Source organism: Oncorhynchus keta, chromosome 28 (assembly GCF_023373465.1).
Source record: "Oncorhynchus keta strain PuntledgeMale-10-30-2019 chromosome 28, Oket_V2, whole genome shotgun sequence".
Lineage (NCBI taxonomy): Eukaryota > Metazoa > Chordata > Actinopteri > Salmoniformes > Salmonidae > Oncorhynchus > Oncorhynchus keta.
Window position 1 is genome coordinate 45,958,164 of NC_068448.1, and position 20,034 is coordinate 45,978,197.

The following is a 20,034-nucleotide window of genomic DNA, read 5'->3' on the forward strand; positions in this document are numbered from 1 at the left end:
ATAACTTTTACTCTTCAATTCCCAGGTATCGAATCATTTTGTTAATGTTGCTTTATATAGCGAATGTGCCCACTCTGGTCTCGACGTCTGCGCTCTAGCCAACAGCTCGCAGATACAGTGCGGGTAGGCACAGCTGGCAGGTACAGTGCGGATAGGCTACATACATCATGAGAGCGAGATTATTTTTATTTGTCAAACGACAGCCAAGCATCGATCATCATGTCACCAGAATAAGACCCAATATATCTATTGGAAAGAAGCATCAAGCACATCACTGTGCACTTTCGCCACCCTGTGAAGTTCATCATAATTTATTTCATCTGTAGCCTAATAAACTGTTTTCTTTCCCGAGTCGTAGTGGGAGGACCACACAATATCATCGCTTGACTCCATGTTTACTTTGATGTGATGGTTCATATATCAATATTTGTGCATAAAGGCATGTCCACCACCATTTCTCTCATCATTAATTTTACTGACACAACAAGATCCCACCTTGTCTAGCGTATTTTGTTTTGTGGACATTTGGAAATGTTACCGACAAAAATTAGCTGTTTCCATACGACACATACTTTACTTGCATGAAAGGTTGGATGGAAACCTGGTTACAGATCAGAATAGCTGGTGGTGTGTAATAATATAGTAAAGCAGTGTCAGTGGATAGAGATCTTGGTTGGGTCCACTCATTTCAACTAATTCATTGAACGTGAATATTTATAAATGGCACTTTAATCCAATTCCTTATTGAGTTAACAGAGGGTGGAATTGACCCTGACCCTGGAAGAGTTAAACAGATTTATAGGTCCCGTCCCTGACAACAATAATTAGGTAATGCAGATGGTCTTTGCACATTTTTTTTTTAGGTTCATGTTCAGAACATTACAGTACTGTAAATATTTCTGTTGAATTCATTCAACATGATTTAATTTATAATTTCGGTAAAACCGAGAATGGTAGTGAAGAAGAACATGTCAAACCAACACCCTTGTGGAGAAGAACATGTCAAACCAACACCCTTGTGAAGAAGAACATGTCAAACCAACACCGTTGTGGAGAAGAACATGTCAAACCAACACCCTTGTGGAGAAGAACATGTCAAACCAACACCCTTGTGGAGAAGAACATGTCAAACCAACACCCTTGTGGAGAAGAACATGTCAAACCAACACCCTTGTGAAGAAGAACATGTCAAACCAACACCCTTGTGAAGAAGAACATGTCAAACCAACACCCTTGTGGAGAAGAACATGTCAAACCAACACCCTTGTGAAGAAGAACATGTCAAACCAACACCCTTGTGGAGAAGAACATGTCAAACCAACACCCTTGTGGAGAACATGTCAAACCAACACCCTTGGATTGGTTCATGCAAAAGAGAAGAGGTGGGACCCATGGTGGTGGGAGCACTGGGCCTAGTCTTGAGTCCTGAAGGAAAACGGAAGGCATCACAAAGTGAGAAGGAGCATTCGCACAGTCAGTGTAGATTAGACAGTGTAGAAAGTTTATTGGGCTGTGGGCAATGCAATCTGCTATTCCAGTCAGGATGCCGGCCATCTCTATAAAGAAAAAACTAGCCTATTAACTCCTATACCTTCAAATGCCTCAAATTGTGTCATGGCTAAGAATGGTGGAGGAAAAAAAACAGAATACCAAAAGCAACCAGGCATCATATGCATGGACAACCTGGATTGCATGTGAGGATTGTTAATTGTACCCCCAGAGGCAACCTGGTGTGCGGAGCAGAGCAGCAGAGTGGGAGACGCCTCAGCGGCTTTGGGGGCTGAGCAGTGAGAGCAGCAACGTCTCAACCTTGAGGCGGAAGTGAAAACAAGGAGGCGGAGGGAGGGCTGCTGGTAGAGATGGATACACCGACAGTTCATTTACTGAGAACATCAGCCCAGTGCACATTGTCTGAAAGATAAGGGAAGTGAATGCCTCATGCCTGATGGAAAACAAAGGGGGCAATTTAAAACCATCTGCATCCAACACATGCAGCCTCATCCTCCACCTTTCTCTTTCTGTGTCCTGACTGATATTGAAACATAATCCATTTGGACTGCCAACATGTCATAATATTTTCTTCTCACCCTCTTTCTTTCCAGGATCATTTAAATTGGTTGCTAGTTGAACAGGAATGTGTTCGAAGTCCGTCGGTTGACTGTCGCAAAGAGCTGTTCGGGAGAGATTATTTTTCCTATTTAGACTCATAGATCAACACAAACATATTTCTCGCTTTTTGAAAGACTATACTATATGTACGTAATGTAGACAAAATCCAAAGGGTATTTTCTAATTTGCAAAGAAATCTGGCAATACTAGTGATAATGTCCTCCTCTGATTTCATTGAAATAGGGACCCGCAAACAACACTGTTTCAGATGATTATTAAGGGTCATGGATATGGTTAAGATTCAGGATCAAACAGCTTCAGTACTGACAATGTTGATTGATGATTCTTTAGTAGCAACATTATCCCACCCGTAGAAACACAATTATAATAATAATAATAATATAATAATAATAATAATATATGCCATTTAGCAGACGCTTTTATCCAAAGCGACGTACAGTCATGTGTGCATACATTCTACGTATGGGTGGTCCCGGGGATTGAACCCACTACCCTGGCGTTACAAGCGCCATGCTCTACCAACTGAGCTACAGAATATTCTATTAATTGTGGACTAGAATATCAGCGGTACCATTTTGAATGTTTGAGTGTGATTCTGTCCTTGTGCTTCTCACAATGTTGTACACATAGTATATATGACAAAGTCCAGAAGAAAATAGGTGAATTGAAAAAACATGGATTTTAACAATGTTTGTTTTGTCTATACACTATTTCCATGATTCCACCTCACTTATTGGGTTACTCCTCTCTGTACCAGAAATATGTATTGTTGTTATGTTGAGAGTGAGATATGTCATTTTTGTGCTCTGGTCATTCACTTATTGCCATTTTGTCAACTTTTGTTAAGTTGAAGTTTTACTTTTCCATCAACAAACTATAAAAGACATTGAAAAAAAATGCCTGTCTGCACAATTATGTTGTACAGTGAAAAATAAAGAAAATGGAACAAATATAAAATAGAAGATTATCAAATAGCCCAAGCTATACCTCACCCATCACCACGTAAAAATACATCTAGTTTTTTGAAACGAAGAGGGGGGGGAAAAAATCTGTTTTCAGCCTAATGTTAATAATTTATGTTTGTCTGTGCTTTTTTATTATTTATTTATTTACTACCTTCTATTCACCAGCCAGACAGTTTTCAAAGGCTTCATAAACAAGAAAGCTATTTCAAACTTTGGAGTTTAGTTTCAAAAGGCTTTCACTGAAGAATGTTGATTTTTTTTTTGTACGCTTGTCTCGTTATTGTTATCTGGTAAGGCATTGATGTGAAATAACCCTGACATGTATTCATTTCTATTGACCCTATGGAAATATAAATGAATTGCTACTGACTCCACAGGCTGTCAAGCCTGTCCGTTTGCTTTTAGGTGCAAATTCTCTGTATTGAAACGTGGTTCATTGTTCAATTCTCTCAATCACGGCACTGTGGAAGTGCAAGAAAGCTGACAGCTAAGACGTTCTGAAAACTACACAGGGAAAAATGATGGGCAAGACACAGAAGTTTGAGTTAACTTTATGCTCCAACTATATATATATGTGCGTGTTTTAATGCAAGGACAGCAAAGTATGCATTGGTGGAATTTGATAGGGGGATATGTACAGGTCTTGTGAGACTAGAAGACAGTGAGTCATTTTCTGCAACCCCTGCCTTATTACTCCTACTGCAGTGTTTACAGTGCCTGTTGGTATATTGTTAGTATGTGGTGCATGTGTGCTTTCTTTACCATACACAGGACAAAAAAAGGTTCTAAAAAGGTTATATCGCTCGCTTGATATATGGCACCCTAAATTCTATATGGAACCTCAATGAACCCTTTTCCTTGAAGAAAAAGGGGTTCTACTTTATAGAACTTTTAGGGGGTGAGATATATGAAGCAAGCAATATCACCTTTTATTCTAAGAGTATATTGTACAAGACAAAATGCAGTTCTTACCAGATAATTATTTGGAAATGTCCTTTTGGTGCTTATATGTCACCGAGAAATATCTTTTAGATTCAAAATTCATTCTACATTTCAGAATAAACAAGACGATCCATGAATGTCTAACACTTGTTTATTATTAATAATGGTACAAATAAATGTGACAGACGTGAAGCTTTTTAGAAATACACAAAGCGCCGCTTAAATGACCAAACAGATATTGCTCTATAGATTAAGCACAGGTTTCAGCCTATAAAATGAAAAGCAACCTTTGCAGGTTCATCAGCTTTGGTTTCGAGGTCTTTCTTGAGTTGTAACAATATTTCAAACCAGTTGGTGTATGAGTCTGTGTGGATATAATTTAAAAACATTTATCTTAATTATGATTATCTTTATTTATTTTTTTTACAGAATCGGGTACAATCATAAAGCCTTCTTTGCCCCCTATAAAATAGGGCACATCTTGGAGACTGAAACTGAGAAGTGTCTGTAACATAGCCACAGAGAGAAAAAAGCTAAACAAGTAACAACAAACTCTAGTAAGTCCTATACACGTGACCCTGGAAACCACTTGGCAAAAGTACACCTTGTGTCATACAGAATCTCAGTTCCCCCCTCCCCCATGAGAAGTGAACACTACTTTCAAACATACAGGAGTCATTTTTCGGTCTTTTTTTCTCTGATGGTTTTTGCATGGCATTGCTCACAATGTACGGTGGGCAGTGGTGGCGTCAAGTTTAAAAGAACTACTACTTATCTACTCATCGATTCTCTTTGTATTTCAAGATTGTCGGCGACATTAACCCATTTCTCTGTACAATGTGCATATAACTATAGAGCTTTGGTCCAGCTTCAAAGGGTTACGTGAAGGTTGAACTCCGTCCTTTGTCTTTTTGTTTTTGGTTACAGCTTCATTGTTTAGCCTCAGTACTACCTGCCCATACAATACAGAAGCCGCATAATCACTTCTCTTACATGTTGGGATGAGGTGGGGTGAGAGACAGAGGGGGAACGCACAAAAGTCTTTAAATTGAGTCAAATCACATATGACTTACAGTATATTATGATTCAACACCATTTAGTAATACTGACTTACAATATTACACTGTTAAAAATGACTTCCTGCTAAAAGTATTCAATCTTTGCTCAAGGTAGGCCTACATTAAATAATAAAGGGTAAATGAACACGTAAGGGGGGCTCCTATGTAGTGCCTCTCAAACCTCAGCCTTCTGTATACTCTCCTCAACTAATGTCTATTTCCGTATGTGTTTGTAAGTGTTATCAAGTGCACTTTATGCTGCTAGGCAAGCACCAGTGTAAAGTGGGACTAAGTGTTTTACTTGAATCAAATTAGAACATTTCATATCAATGTGTAATCTTACGAGTTCTGAAAAGTGTTTTTTACATGTGTGTATCAGTTTGCAATACTCTTTATAGTTCAACACAATGGCTGTAGGCCTATAGGTTATTAACACATCAGTGGTGTAACAATATGGATTCCTTAAATCCTCCATGTGGGTCCTGGTAATATTGAAGTACACCTATAGGAGGTGAGCTACATGTTGTGACGACACTCTGTTCATATTCAACATCTACACAGCAATAACACCCTCTGATTTGTTGGTTGAAATGAATATGGATTATGTATTGCGAAAGGGCTACTTGGTTGTCTTGCATTTCACACGACTTTTCCCCAAAATACTTTTTTGAATTAGGCTATACTGTCTGTCAAGGCTTCACTGTAGAATCACTCCAAGAAAAGAAACCAAACCGCAGCAGGACATTTCCACAAAAAACATATTTGACCCCTGAAGACAAAGATTCAGCGATTAGAAAACGTTCAGATTGATAAGATTATAATGAGTTACTGAATGCTAAAGGGAAGTAATGCACATTTTGCTCTAAAGGTCAAATCATGTAAAAAAAAATATTTGCTAAAACCACTAACGTGTCATTTGTTCTCAGTGACAATGTACTCTGAAAAATATACATGTAATTTAGGGATTTGGAACTCAGGCTTTTTGTGTTTTATGTTGTCTTGTTTCCAGATTTCTGTAAGTCCGACTTTGTTATAAGTGGTTCATCTCAAACATGCAGGAGCAATTCTTCAAATAGAAACAACTAGACACACAATTCAGAAAGGGATGGGCAGACAAGTCCTCACAGTAAAACACATGTTCTATATTGCAATATCAAAGGGTTGTGAACTAACAAAGAGTCATTTTTGGGAATCAAAATGTTATTTGGCATTCTGTTGGCCTTTGTGTAACTTAGTTGAGCTCAGTGTATGAAAGAAACTGTACAGTAAAAAATAACCAGAGAAAGGGAACTTAGGCACATAACAATAACGAAAACATGTTATTGGCCAAGGTAAAATACCCCCATGTTCTTGAGCTGAAGTAATGTGTTCTTTGGCTATCAGGCTTTGGCAACAGAATGAGATACAGTAGCTTCAGACATATCCACAATAGAGTCGGTGCACAGAGACAGAACCTATATGGTTAGGTACAGAGTATCCCCTCATTGTTTAGACAGCCTTCAGTTTATTACCCTTCCTCCAAAACATAGACAATCTCATAAAATCATCGATAAATACTTGTAAAAGTTGTACAAAGTTACACTGTGACTGAAAATAGTTGCAGATGAGAAAGAGTCTGAGACAAACAATATGCCATTGTTGAACAGCAAAGAAACGCATTTACATGACAAATTTGACATTGTGGTTTCAATTTAGTAGATATTTACATATAAACACGGGAGATAATGAAATTAAGTGAGACAAAGATAAAATGTACAGCCAAACTCACACACATATCTTAGATGTTCTTGCCAGTACAAATGTAAAAATTTAGAACACTTTTACACTTAAAAAATTATTCTTAGTATTCCGATGCAACAGACTTTGGTAAGTAGTTAGTGTTTTTGTCTTTGATTTTGGCATGATTGCTTTACTAAAATCTCCCTAATGGGAACCCAAATTTGGACAATATTCTGGTCTATGAGGCCAGAACTAGAACTCTTTGAAACAGCACACTCTAGGTTTGTAATCTTTTTCTATCAAATACTAACATATTTATTTTTATTTTGGGATTTCGGCAAAGGTCAATAACTGTGGTAATCACACTGATAACACGTATTCTCGTTTGCAAACTTTCCTAACTGTCCTTTTCAGGTGACTCTATAAAAGGGCTGGAATGTTCTTTCGTTCTTCTTCCCACTTTGGGTCATGATCCACCATGTTGTTTGGACTTTTCTCTTTATCTCTAGTTTTGGTCATTCATTTTGGGATCTCATCCAGAGAATCACAGAGAGGGTCCATGGGCGCGGTCAGGCCGAGGTCCAGGTCCAGGTCACCGGGCTGTTTCAACCGCTTTATTGTGTTTTTCAACGCTTGCCTCTTGTTGCAGAACCAGACGCGGACCACCTCGCGGTCATAGTTCAGTTTCTCGGCTATCTCGGTCATTTCCTGTCCAGAGGGGTGCGTGTTCTTCTCGAAGTGGCTGTTTAGGATCTCCAGCGCTTGCGGGGTGAACGAGGTCCTCCGCTTGCGTTTTTTGGAGGGCTCACTGCCAATAAACTCGGTCAGGTTCTGCATGCCGGACCGGTGGCGGGCCTCGGCCTCGGCCATCCAGCGCTCCAGAACGGGCTTAATCTTCTGGGCGCTTTTTGGGGTGATGTCCAACTTCTCAAACCTGGCAGGATATAAAAGGCCAGGGTTCAGTTTGCCTGTCAGACTGCTACCTATAGTGTTCTCTTGGGCTTCCTGTGGTAGGAAAAAGTGGCTTCTCAGGATGGTGTGTCTGGGGAGAATTGAGAGAGAAGAATCTTACTTAGGTGCCCTGCTGGGCCAAGGGATAACCTGCCTGCCTCAGTGAACTGGAAGGGCCACCTCTCCCAGACAACTGCCACTGGGACAGAGACACCCACCAGCCTTGGATACAGTCATGACAGTTTGTAGCCAAAGTTGTAGCAATTGGAAGAGAGTGTTACATGTGGTGCTATATTGTTTTTCGCTTGTCTTGTATTTGGTTGTGATTCGCTGTCCCAGATAGGCAGTGTTGGAGTGAGGATACCCTGCCATTGGCTAAAAAAAAGACTTCATATAGACCCCCCCAAAAAAACAGACAGAGCATCTGACTATCATGATCAAACACTGAGCTTTAGCAATGTAGATTACACAACACATTGATGTGAAATATAATCCACGTATTATATCACCAATCACAAAAAGGTAAAAAGGGGTTAACCAAACAATGAATTGAACATTATTCCCATACCTTCCCTTGAAGTGATAAAATAAAATCAGTTTTTAATTCATATGGCCAAACAGGCAGCAGTGCATGCATCTAGATCTTCTCAGTCGCTTACACTCAATTTCTGTATCAGTGTTGAAACGTATCTATAGCACAACACCAATGATCAAACGCTCATATACAGTTACAGAACTGATCATTTTCTTGCCTTTGTACCTGACTTGTATATCTTAGACCACTTGTTTGCAAAACTTTTAAATACAAACGTCAACAATGAACACCAAACTCACTGTTAAGTGTTTTGTTCTCAGAAATGTTAACTCGTTGTTTTCATCAGAAAAGAAATGTGTGCAACTGTGTTCACTTTCTGGCATAAATAAATACTATTGCACAACATGTTAAACTCCCCCCCCCCCATCACTGTCAAACCATGTACAATATAGAGAATGATCTATGCAATGGGGACTGTCCACTTTTTATGATTTTTTATTACAATATTATGGACATGCAGAGATGCAGAGAATGAAGTTGGGTTACTTATAAGTCACTGTGGGTTACTCCTAAGTCATCATCTCCAATATTGTGACCTTCGATGATAGAGCTTTGCTTTGGTGTAGGTTGAGGCCTAATACAGTATACATTCAGACTGTATCAGTTGTGTTTCTCCATTGTATTCACCTTTCCCATTTCTATTGTGGATTGTGTTTCTGGAACCAATTGGAAAGTCTACAAAATGTGAGCAAACCAGCCTACTGTATGTATTGAATACATGGAATTGGATTGTGATGATATCAATGAATGAACGGGCTTATTATTTACTTTTTTCCATTTTTATCAGGAATAATATTTGATTTGATATGTATGAAATTGTTTGGTGAAATATGTAATTGCTCATAATTCTGCAATTTTGACAATCATGATTTGGTGACTGTAAAGAAAATGTATTGATCTAAGTGGGATTTTTAAAAGACAGACTAACTTTCTGTTTTGTCTGCTTGGACTCTTGGAATCTTTTTGCAGGCAGCCGTACTCTTTTGATGGATCTATTTGCAATGTGTACAGTATAGTAGAGTTTTAATGAATGTATTTATGTTTTCAGAAGGCAACTACATTTTGAAAACACATCTACTCTTTTGCAAAAGGCCACAGAGTTTTGTGTCTTGTGGATTCTGTTTTGAAAATAGTCATTAATCCAAAAAAATGCTTGTAAGCGATTTGAGCAAGTGTAAATACATAACTGTAATTTCTTTACAAAAGCCGTATGAATTATTAATCCACATTCACATTTTTCAAACTTTTCTCCTGCCTCAAGTTCTCTTGTATATTTAATATGAATACATTTCCACCCTTCAGACTTGAATATGCTTCAGAGTTTATGGATGCATGAAGCATAAGTCATTATTTGAATTGAATGTATTGTGCACTTGAGTGCTTTTGAAAAGTACCTTCAATAGCTCAAGACTATAGTTACAACATTTTGACAGAGTTCCTGAGTCACGAACAGTAGCTGAATTATGGCTTGCTGAATCAGTTTAATCTCAACAAATAGTTGATACTACTGTCCTATTAGAACATTTTCAGGAGTATCTGTACTGTAGCTCTGTGTACTCTGACCCTGTCAGTTGCAGAGTTCTGTGAGACAAGCACAGAGATGGCGTTTGGCTTTCACATGATGAAAGAAGATGGACCTGGGCTAAAGTTGCTGGGTTTCTCTCATGCTGTATAATAATGGGGTCAGTGTCAGAGTGTGGTTTGAGCTGCCTGCTCTCTAACGAGAGTCCAGACATCTGTCCAGGTGTTCGGGAGCGAGCAGCTGAGAGAAAAAGGTGATCCCCCTTTAAAACAACAGCCGTTCCTGTCCAGGCCTCTTCTAAGACCTTGACCGAACATGGATGTCTTTGATAGAATCTTCCTGGCAGGCAGGTGAGGAGAGCCTTAGAGCTCGGGGAAAGGACCCCTCTCACACAAACAAAATGAAAGACATTTCTTAGTGGCAGGTCGGCTTGTTATACAGAACAGTAGGGAAGTGATGCTGCCCTAGCTTACTGAAGAAGGACCCTGCCTGTTGTTTCCTGTTTCCCCTCTCTGATTGTTGGTGCATCTCTGTTTGTCGACGGCCATTATTGTTTATAACCACCTTTTAAACAGCGGAAAGAGGACGGTTATATACTGCAGCGAATACTTTAGTAAATATGAGGAGTCGGTAGAGACAGGACATTTCATGGATCAACAGGAACCAAATGCACTAAAATGAGTTGGGAGCTGCTCGGCTGGCTCCCCACTGGTTCAGAACCACCAGGGGAAAATAAAAACATACCTCTACCTTTTTTTACCCCCATTGTCTCTCTCTCTTAACGGTCTTAAAAGTACCTTTTTTCAGGCCATGCACAAACATCGGCTAAGTGTAGCCCAAAATGAAGGTTTGCATATGATGATGGCTAAGAGTGGGTCTTTGACTGAGTGGAGGCTCTATGACTTACAGAATACAAGGGGCAGATCAGTATCCCATCTTTCAGATATTAACCCAGGAGCAGGTCGAGACAGAAGTGGATGTGATGAAATAGACATATCGAGGACGTGAAGGCACGTATCTGCTACATTGATGCGCAAATTAGAGACAACCGTTTCTTGTCACGAGATCGTTGATGTGGACGGGCTGTGTTCTAGCGTGAAGGAAGGCCGTAAACGCATGCAGCTTAAACATGCATGCAGCGCACCCCTTCAAGAATTACACCAGCAATGAGTAGTTAAGACAACACTGTGCACCTATGCATTCTGAGCAGCATTCACATCGAGAGCACCGTGAATCTTTGGACATGAACTGTAATTTTATTGAGGTGGATTCAAACTTCATGCATTTTTTTCTGCAATAAGATGTGTCCTCCATTTGATGAAAGAATCGATGCCATCAATCATAATCTGCAACGTGATCTATACATAATTGATACAATAGAATAATAGTTTTGTGTTTAACCCATAAATATGACATGCAGCAATATGACATATTGCATGTACCAAGCACTCTATCATAAGACAAGATCCAAACCCATTGGTCTGATGATGTACTTATGGGATGTTTGTTCCCCCTGTGATAAGCTAATAAGGCTTTTTAACAAAGGGAGCAACGGAATCAGACAAGATGGAACCATCTGTCACTGCCTGTTCCAGTGATATCGGACAACAACATGCCCCTGAGCTAGCATGCGGTCCCCTCTTCTCTTCTTCCATGTCTCTGTTGATGTTAACTAAACTAAAGCATGTGAAGATTGCCTCTCTACTTAAAACATAGAAGATGCTTGTCATGTCCAATGTCATACAAGCAAAAAAAAAGACAATCTTACCGACATAAATGAACCCTCAAGGACATATTACCTGTTTATTTATTTTAAGCTAATGGCTTTTAATGTATGTTATAAATATCTGAATTATGGATGCTTGTAAATATTTCATGTGTGATTTTTAAAAAAGACTTTAAACATTAGTTTGAAAGGGCTGTCCATCATAAGAACCCTGCCCCCCAGTTTCAGATTATATCGGCCGTTTGATGTTGATGTGATGAAACTTTTAAAAGCCCATTGCACCAATATGTCACAGAAGCAGGGCAGGTCATCAGCAAAGCACATGTATTTCAGAAACACATTGCAAATGAATCCAGGAATAAGACGGGGTACAGTGCTGATAACTGTTGACAGTGAAGCATGCACCTATGGTAAGGCAAAACACTATGGGTAGAGTACAAAGAAAAGGGAACACGAAATTAGCCACAGTAAGGTCACGGACGAATGCCAGAATTAAAGAAAACAACATGATTAAGATATTGTTAAAACTATTGCCTTTGCGTGTAGTCCTCTGTTGCTCAGTTGGTAAAGCATGGTGTTTGCCATGCCAGGATAGTGGGTTCTATTCCTCGGACTATGCATACATCAAATGTATGCACGCATGACTGTAAGTAGCTTTGGGTGAAAGTCTCTGCTAAAAAGAACACATTATGTGTTTGGTGAGAGAAAAAAACATTACGTTTCATACTTTTTGATCATGTGAAACTCTTTGGGTTAATATAATGTTACCCACCCTATGTGCCTTTTGTCTGATTAGAGATACTGTAGGTGTATTGTCAAAGGGGTCTATTTCATTTGCACTAAAGTCAACCAGGTGAAAGGAAAGGCATAAAAAAAAAGGAAGAGATTGACTCGTAACACTATATGTCTGATTATCTAATGAATAGGTAATGCAGCTGTTTATGACTAAACGCATGTGCCTGCGGGACTGTAGAACATGACAATCTTATTAACAGACCAGTTCTTGACAGGTTCTCTGAAGCCCAATGTAGAGGGAACAGCAAAAGGCCTTAGTAATTATTAAATGTGTTAAGTGCTTCGTGTAATACTCTGGGTAATGTATTTTGCATAAGTTACAGCGCGCTCTTGTGTGAGAGGAGAGAAAGAAGAGGGCAAAGAATTGACGTGAGAGCTTCATTTGACTGGATGGTCTTCAATTATGTATTCATTTTAATATCTTAATGTCTGCCTAAATATGAGATGAAATATGGATGTGAGTCATCATGGACACCGGACGATTAGGTGCATTCTCATGTACAGCAGTGCGGAGTGCCTTCGTCTACTGTAGCTACTACTGCATACTGACCGGAGTGGAGCAAGAGGGTCAGTTAAACTACAGAGAAATGATTGTCCACCATTCAGATATGAAATGGTATAAGATGTTGTACATGAATGACATATATATTTCCATAACACTGGTAATATATTGTATGTATTTGTCATTTTAACACCACAATGAGTTTGTAAACTTAAATTCTGCACTGCAGTAAAGAAAAAACAATTTATCACTTGATGGGAAGGTTAGGAATATTCCAGAAGACACCATAATCAACAGATCTATGGTCAAATATAGCATGCTTTGATGTAAATCACATGGCACCCCAAGTCTTCCTTACCTGCAGATGGCAGACTGACTATAGGCTGGGCCCTCGGCCGCGCTGAGTGCCTGTCCCACCTGAGTCTGAGTCAGGCCAAGGGACAAGCGACGGATCTTGAATGCTTTGGCAAACTCCCGAATCTCCTCCAGGTTGACCCCATCCACCTCGCGGGGAGCCATCTGGGGGTCTACAAATACAACACAGAAGGAGTGGCTCAAAAAAACGAGGAGGACCAAGGCACTCTTCATATAGTTTAAAGGAAAAGCTGCACACTAGTAGCTCCGATGCAATTATTTATTCACCAACGTTTCAACAGCAAGCTGTCTTCGTCAGGGTTTCTCTTCATAGAGTTAAAACGCCTTTATTGTGATGGCCTGTTCAATAGAACAACATCTCAAAAGCTCTTTGTCAGGGATTGCAGAGTGAGGCAGGTTTCCGTTACCTGAATAGTACTGTTAAACACACTGGATATAAGGAATGGAGCTCATATACAGTATATACATTCCAATATAATGGGACCATGCTGCTCTCTGTTGACGAGCAACGAGTAGCTTTAGAAAATAGATTATGAAATGTATCTTCAATTAGCAGTGATTCTCATTTTGGTGCTTCTCTGCCTCTCTCGTTGATAATAGCAGTCTCTGTACAGTATGTGCTGTATCAATGGTAGTGAGAGTGAAAGGCTGGCTTTGCATTTAACACTAAATTGAAAATGTTCCATATAAAAGCTCATACAACATACTCTGTGGCATAAAGCCATTTAATAAGTTAGTCTACGGTGTCCAATTGCCATTCTCGGCATTCATTCTGTTTCATGCAAACAGCTTTATAACCCACTCTCCCTGCTTTTATAATAAAAGATAAGGTCTGTGGAATGTTTATTAGAGAACCATTCCTATTCATGTGTCCCTCCTTTGGGTTAGTCAATTGAGGTCTCCACAGAAAGATTCTCTGTGTAGAATTAACTTCATAGGAATGTTTTTGTAAATTGCTGCTTTGCAGACCCCCATATACACTGAGGGTACAAAACATTAATAACACCTTCCTAATATTGAGTTGCACCCCCTTTTGCCCTCAGAACAGCTTCAGTTCGTCGGGGGCAGGGACTCTACAAGTGTTTCACAGGGATGCTGGCCCATGTCGACTCCAATGCTTCCCACAGTTGTGTCAAGTTGGCTGACTGTCCTATGGATGGTGCACCATTCTTGATGCACATGGGAAACTGTTGAGTGTGAAAAACGTAGGAACGTGAAAGTTCTTGACATAAACCAATGCGCCTGGCTAGGGCTGTGGCGGTCATGAAATGTTGAGAATTTACCAGCATTTGTAACATGAGTCTGATAATTATCTGTACAAAACAGTTAATCTGTAATAATACTTCTGGAATATAAAAAATACTAGTTTGATATATGTTTTGAAAACTGAAATTATCTACTAATTCCTTTTCAGTAGACAGTAGACAGCTCTTATCCAGAGCAACTTACAGTAGTGAGTGTATATATTTTCATACTGGTCCCTCGTGAGAATCGAACCCACAACCCTATAAGCACCATGCTCTACCAACTGAGCCACATCATCACATCACCTCATCACAAACTCCTTGATGTCTCAATGTATTCGATTACTGTACTGTGTATTGTTTTTCTTCATGGTGATTGAAAGTCTACAGGTACAAACCTAGATGACCAGCTAATGTACAATACAGTAACTGCGCAAAAAGTGGTTTGTTGTCCATGTTATTTGATCAAGAAAAATATTGAATTTGATGTGGATGTTTTGTGTCTTTGCCCATAACTAATTAATTGTTTGAGGACAGGGTTTTGTTCTTTCTAGATTCCATTAGAATGACAATCACAGAGAAAGGGACAGGGAAACAACTCTTATAATTCCAATGATTGAATCCTGCAACTGTCACACCCTGACAGTGGCGACTCGTCATTCAGGGCGACCACCAGGTGTCTCACACCCCCCCCCCATTATCCCCTGTGTATTTATACCTGCGTTTTCTGTTTGTTTGTTGCTAGTTCGTCTTGCCTTGTTCAGGTCATACCAGCGTGTTTCCCGTTTTTACCTGTTTTCAAGTTTTGTTTTCTAGTCTTCTCGGTTCTGACCTTTCTGCCTGTCCTGACCCTGATTCTGCCTGCCATTCTGTACCTGCCCGACTGACCTGGTTTACAAACCCCTGCCTGCCCCCCGTGGAACAACAAATACCTGAGATTCGAGCGATCTGCCTCTTGCTTCTGCATCTTCTGTCTGCATCTGAGTCGTGATAGCAACATACTCTTGTTAATTATACAAAATGTTTTGCCAAAGCGGAGATGCTGAAACAAAATGTTGCCCGCGCTACAGACGTAGCTACAGAAGTGTGCCCTACTTTTGTGATTTTTTTTTTCTCTTTAAAAAAAGAATGTATATTTACATTTTATTCAGATTTTTCAGAACTCCTACTGCCCGTGGCTCTGCATGAAATGGAAGCACTCTTCTCTGTTTCTTGTGCAGGCTGCACACACTTCATCAGTTTTTCCATTCATAATTTGACAAGCACTTGATAATATGCTCATGCAGTGCTCTCAATTGAATCTGGTCTTTACTTATAGCCTACTAATGTATGTGTAGAATTTTAAAAAGTCATCCATAGCCTGCACTGGAATAGCGAATGGAGGTTTACCTGCAGTTACGTTTTTATATGCCAGGAAGGCTACACCGTTTGTGAGCAATAAATATAGCAGCACAAGAAAGCTGGGATCTGCTTTCATTATATAGTGGCCAGTCAAAACTCAGTTTCCAAACGCGATTGTGCAATGTCTGAGCTTATGGATTGAAATACATTTGCCAAAGTTATAGAATTACTGCTGTCTGTTAAGAAAGAAATGACATAATTCAGAATAGCCTACTACAACATGAGTAGGCCTGTAATTTAGCCATATGTGCTCAATAGCGTCATTAGAAATAGCTTAGCTGTGGATTGTGTAGCCCAATATGAAGGCATAGCCTACAGTCAGGAACGTGCCGCAAATCTGTCGGTGAACAGCATGCAGACAAAACACACCTTTTGCAATATTTCAAATACAATCGCTGGAAAACACAGGTTGCTAAGCAAATGGCTCCTGCTGAAAAGAAAAGCAACTAATCCGTATGCTGTAGGCTACAGAAATATTTGATCAACTTCCAAATATTGTTTTACAAAGTAAAACAAGAGCGAGATAGGCTTTTGGCACGAACAAGTCGGCCATTACCTAACAATGACCTGCGCATCATTGGGTGAGTCAGTGAAACTGGAAAGCATTTTTAGAACTATAATTTCCTCCTCATATGGTAGCCTACAATATGTTTCCACACACACACACACACACACACACACACACACACACACACACACACACACACACACACACACACACACACACACACACACACACACACACACACACACACACACACACACACACACCTCTCTTTCACTTCTTTCTGCCAGTCTTCAGTCTCCTGAAATGTTTGATTTGATTTTAGAGCGCTGAGTACCGGTCCATTAGCAGGTTTGGTAGGCTACTAATGACCATCAGAGGAATCAAAGCACACTTTTGAAGAAGCCTAGTTACAGTGACTCAATGGTCACATGGTGTTTGACTGTGGTCATGTCTCCTGACTGTCAGTGTGGGTGAAATAAGGTCTCCTTAACAGCCCCCACGCTGGCACCTACTCCCATACCCCATTCAAAAGGAACTTACATATTTCTGTCTTGCCCATTCACCCTCTGAATGGCACACATACACAATCCATGTCTCAATTGTCTCAAAGCTTAAAAGCCCTTCTTCATCTACACTGATTGAAGTGGATTTAACATCCAAGGTGACATCAATAAGGGATCGTAGCTTACATCTGGATTCACCTGGTCAGTCTGTCATGGAAAGAGCAGGTGTTAATAATGTTTTGCACACTCAGTGTAAGTGACTTTAGGAAACTTTTTTTCCCCCAGAGCATTTGAAGAATTTCATAGCTAATAAAAAGTGATTTCACATTGTACACATTGTGCCCTGGCATACTGCTTACTAAAGCAAGGTTTGTGCCGGTGAATTATTCATCTTGGTCATTATCAATTAATTATTAAAGGAATCCTCCAAGCGTGTTTAAAGAAAAATCTATTGAGCTGTCATCTTGCCGTGAGGCCTCATAAGAGTGGGGCTTCCGTGCTTCTACAGCGGCCGAGCTCCAGACGTGTGAACATTTGGAGACCTACGTAGTGCAATACTTTTGACCAGGGCCCATAGTATATATTTTTTACTAAATGGGGGGGTTCATCTGGTCAAAAGTAGTGCACTATATAGGGAATAGGGTGCCATTCGGGACGCAGATCCTTTCTGTCATAAAACAACAGAGCTAGAGCGGTGTTTGTCAGACCAGGGCCCATATCGACAAAGCATCTCAGAAAAGGTCTTAGGAATCCTGTTAAAACCTGTTTCAAGACGAAAAAACTACTAGCTAGGAGTACGGTTTAAGACAACGCTAATTTTATTCAACTTTTATTTTGGGGTAACCCATTGAGACCAGGGTCTCATTTACAATGGTGCCCTGAGGACAACAATACAAATTCAAACTGATCAATACAGATTAAATAAATACAAATTACATAATCAACAATATAGCTTCAAACACCACAAATACAATTATTGACCAATTCTCATTAAATTCATTCAACATAAAGACCTAAATGCACTAGAGGCACCAGAGAGTCAAGATGTAGGGAGTTTGGTAGGCTATACCAAAAATAGGGATCACTAAAACTGAAGGCGGATTTACCTAGATCGGTGTGTACTAGTGGAACCTCGAGAGGTAACCATCTCTGTGAATGGGTTTGGTTTTAATATATTCACATTTTAACAGTGAAGTGAGGTAGGTCGGAAGCTTGTGTAGTAAAGCTTTGTAAACAAAAAGGGAGTAATGAGGACCAGCCAATCTTTTGATACAAATTAAATCATATTTTGTCACGTGCCGAATACAACATCTCAACATCAACAGTGAAGAGGCGATTCCGGGATGCTGGCCTCCTTGACAGAGTTGCAAAGAAAAAGGCATATCTCAGACTGGCCAATAAAAAGAAAAGATTAAGATGGGAAAAAGAACAGACACTGGACAGAGGAACTCTGCCTAGAAGGCCAGCATCCTGGAGTCACCTCTTCACTGTTGACGTTGAGACTGGTGTTTTGCGGGTACTATTTAATAATGAAGCTGCTAGTTGAGGACTTGTGATGCGTCTGTTTCTCAAACTAGACACTAATGTACTTGTCCTCTTGCTCAGTTGTGCACCGGGGCCTCCCACTCCCCTTTCTATTCTGGTTAGAGACAGTTTTCGCTGTCCTGTGAAGGGAGTAGTACACAACGTTGTACGAGATCTTCAGTTTCTTGACAATTTCTCGCATGGAATAGCCTTAATTTCTCAGAACAAGAATAGACTGACACATTTCAGAAGAAAGTTATTTGTTTCTGGCCATTTTGAGCCTGTAATCGAACCCACAAATGCTGATGCTCCAGATACTCAACTTGCCTGAAGAAGGCCAGTTTTATTGCTTCTTTAATCAGGACAACAGTTTTAAGCTATGCTAATTTAATTGCAAAAGTGTTTGCTAATGATCAATTGGCCTTTTAAAATGATAAACATGGATTAGCTAACACAATGTGCCATTGGAACACAGGAGTGATGGTTGCTAATAATTGGCCTCTGTACGCCTATGTAAATATTCCATAAAAAATCTGCCTTTTCCAGCTACAATAGTCATTTACAACATTAAATGTCTACACTGTATTTCGAATCAATTTGATGTCATTTCAATGGACCAATCTTTGTTGATTTTCTTTCAAAAACAAGGAAATTTCTAAAGGACCCCAAACTTTTGCCTAGTGCATATATATTATTTATATAAATAGTAAAAAGGACAGGTCCCAAAATCAACCTTTAGTACTATCGAGGTAACTTGACACCATCAGAAAGCACACCGTGTTCTGTCGGACAGTTCTCAAACCACTTGTATGACACCTGGTTGAGCTCAATTTCAGACAACCTTTAACTTTAAGATTTAGATGTACTATTGTAAAGTGACTGTTCCACTGGATGTTATAAGGTGAATGCACCAATTTGTAAGTCGCTCTGGATAAGAGCGTCTGCTAAATGACTTAAATGTTAAATGTAAAAACAACCTTTGAATGAGTAGGGGATGGTGGACAGAATCAAAGGCCTAGAATAGGTCTATAAATACTGCAGCACAGTGATTCCTATGATCTAAGCAATTCAATTTATAATTTAAGAAAAGCGTAGCTGCTGAAACAATGCTATGTCCAGGCCTAAAACCAGACTGGTACACATTAAGAGTATAATTTGAAGTTGAAAAAGTTCTTAGCTGAGAGTTGGTTATTAAAAGCACCACAAATGTATTTTTTTGTATGTTATGGGACCAGAGGCTGTCATAACCTGCTGGGGCAATGAGGGGCAGAGATTCTCAAAGTTTCGACACTTTCAAAAATGTAGCTGGATTTCTAACACTCTCTGATACACAATGCAATAAGTATGTTGACTTTGCTTTTCCAACCAGAGTAATACATTTCTCAAATGTCTGAAGGACTGCCAGTCAGAGGAAGAATCAGTCAATCGAACCATAGCCCAAGCTAAGTTCTTTCATAAAATCTTTCAGACAATTCATGTGTGAACCATGGGTTAGATCTGTCCTTTACCCTTAATCTCTTATATGGGGCATGCTTCTCTGAAATAGAGTATTGTGTATGTTAAGACACCGCTTT

General features: G+C 39.7%; 1 protein-coding gene across 1 annotated transcript in view; it reads right to left on the reverse strand.

The window, feature by feature from the left end:
• Positions 1-4,973: 4,973 nt before the first annotated feature.
• Positions 4,974-20,034, reverse strand: part of LOC118361134 (POU domain, class 6, transcription factor 2-like) — a 117,652-nt gene continuing 102,591 nt past the window's right edge. Inside the window, exons 9-10 of the mRNA XM_035740894.2 lie at positions 13,264-13,432; positions 4,974-7,856 (exon numbers count right to left, since the gene is read on the reverse strand). Coding sequence (XP_035596787.1) covers positions 7,334-7,856; positions 13,264-13,432 — 692 coding nt within the window. The 3' untranslated portion in view covers positions 4,974-7,333. The remainder of the gene's footprint in view (positions 7,857-13,263; positions 13,433-20,034) is intronic.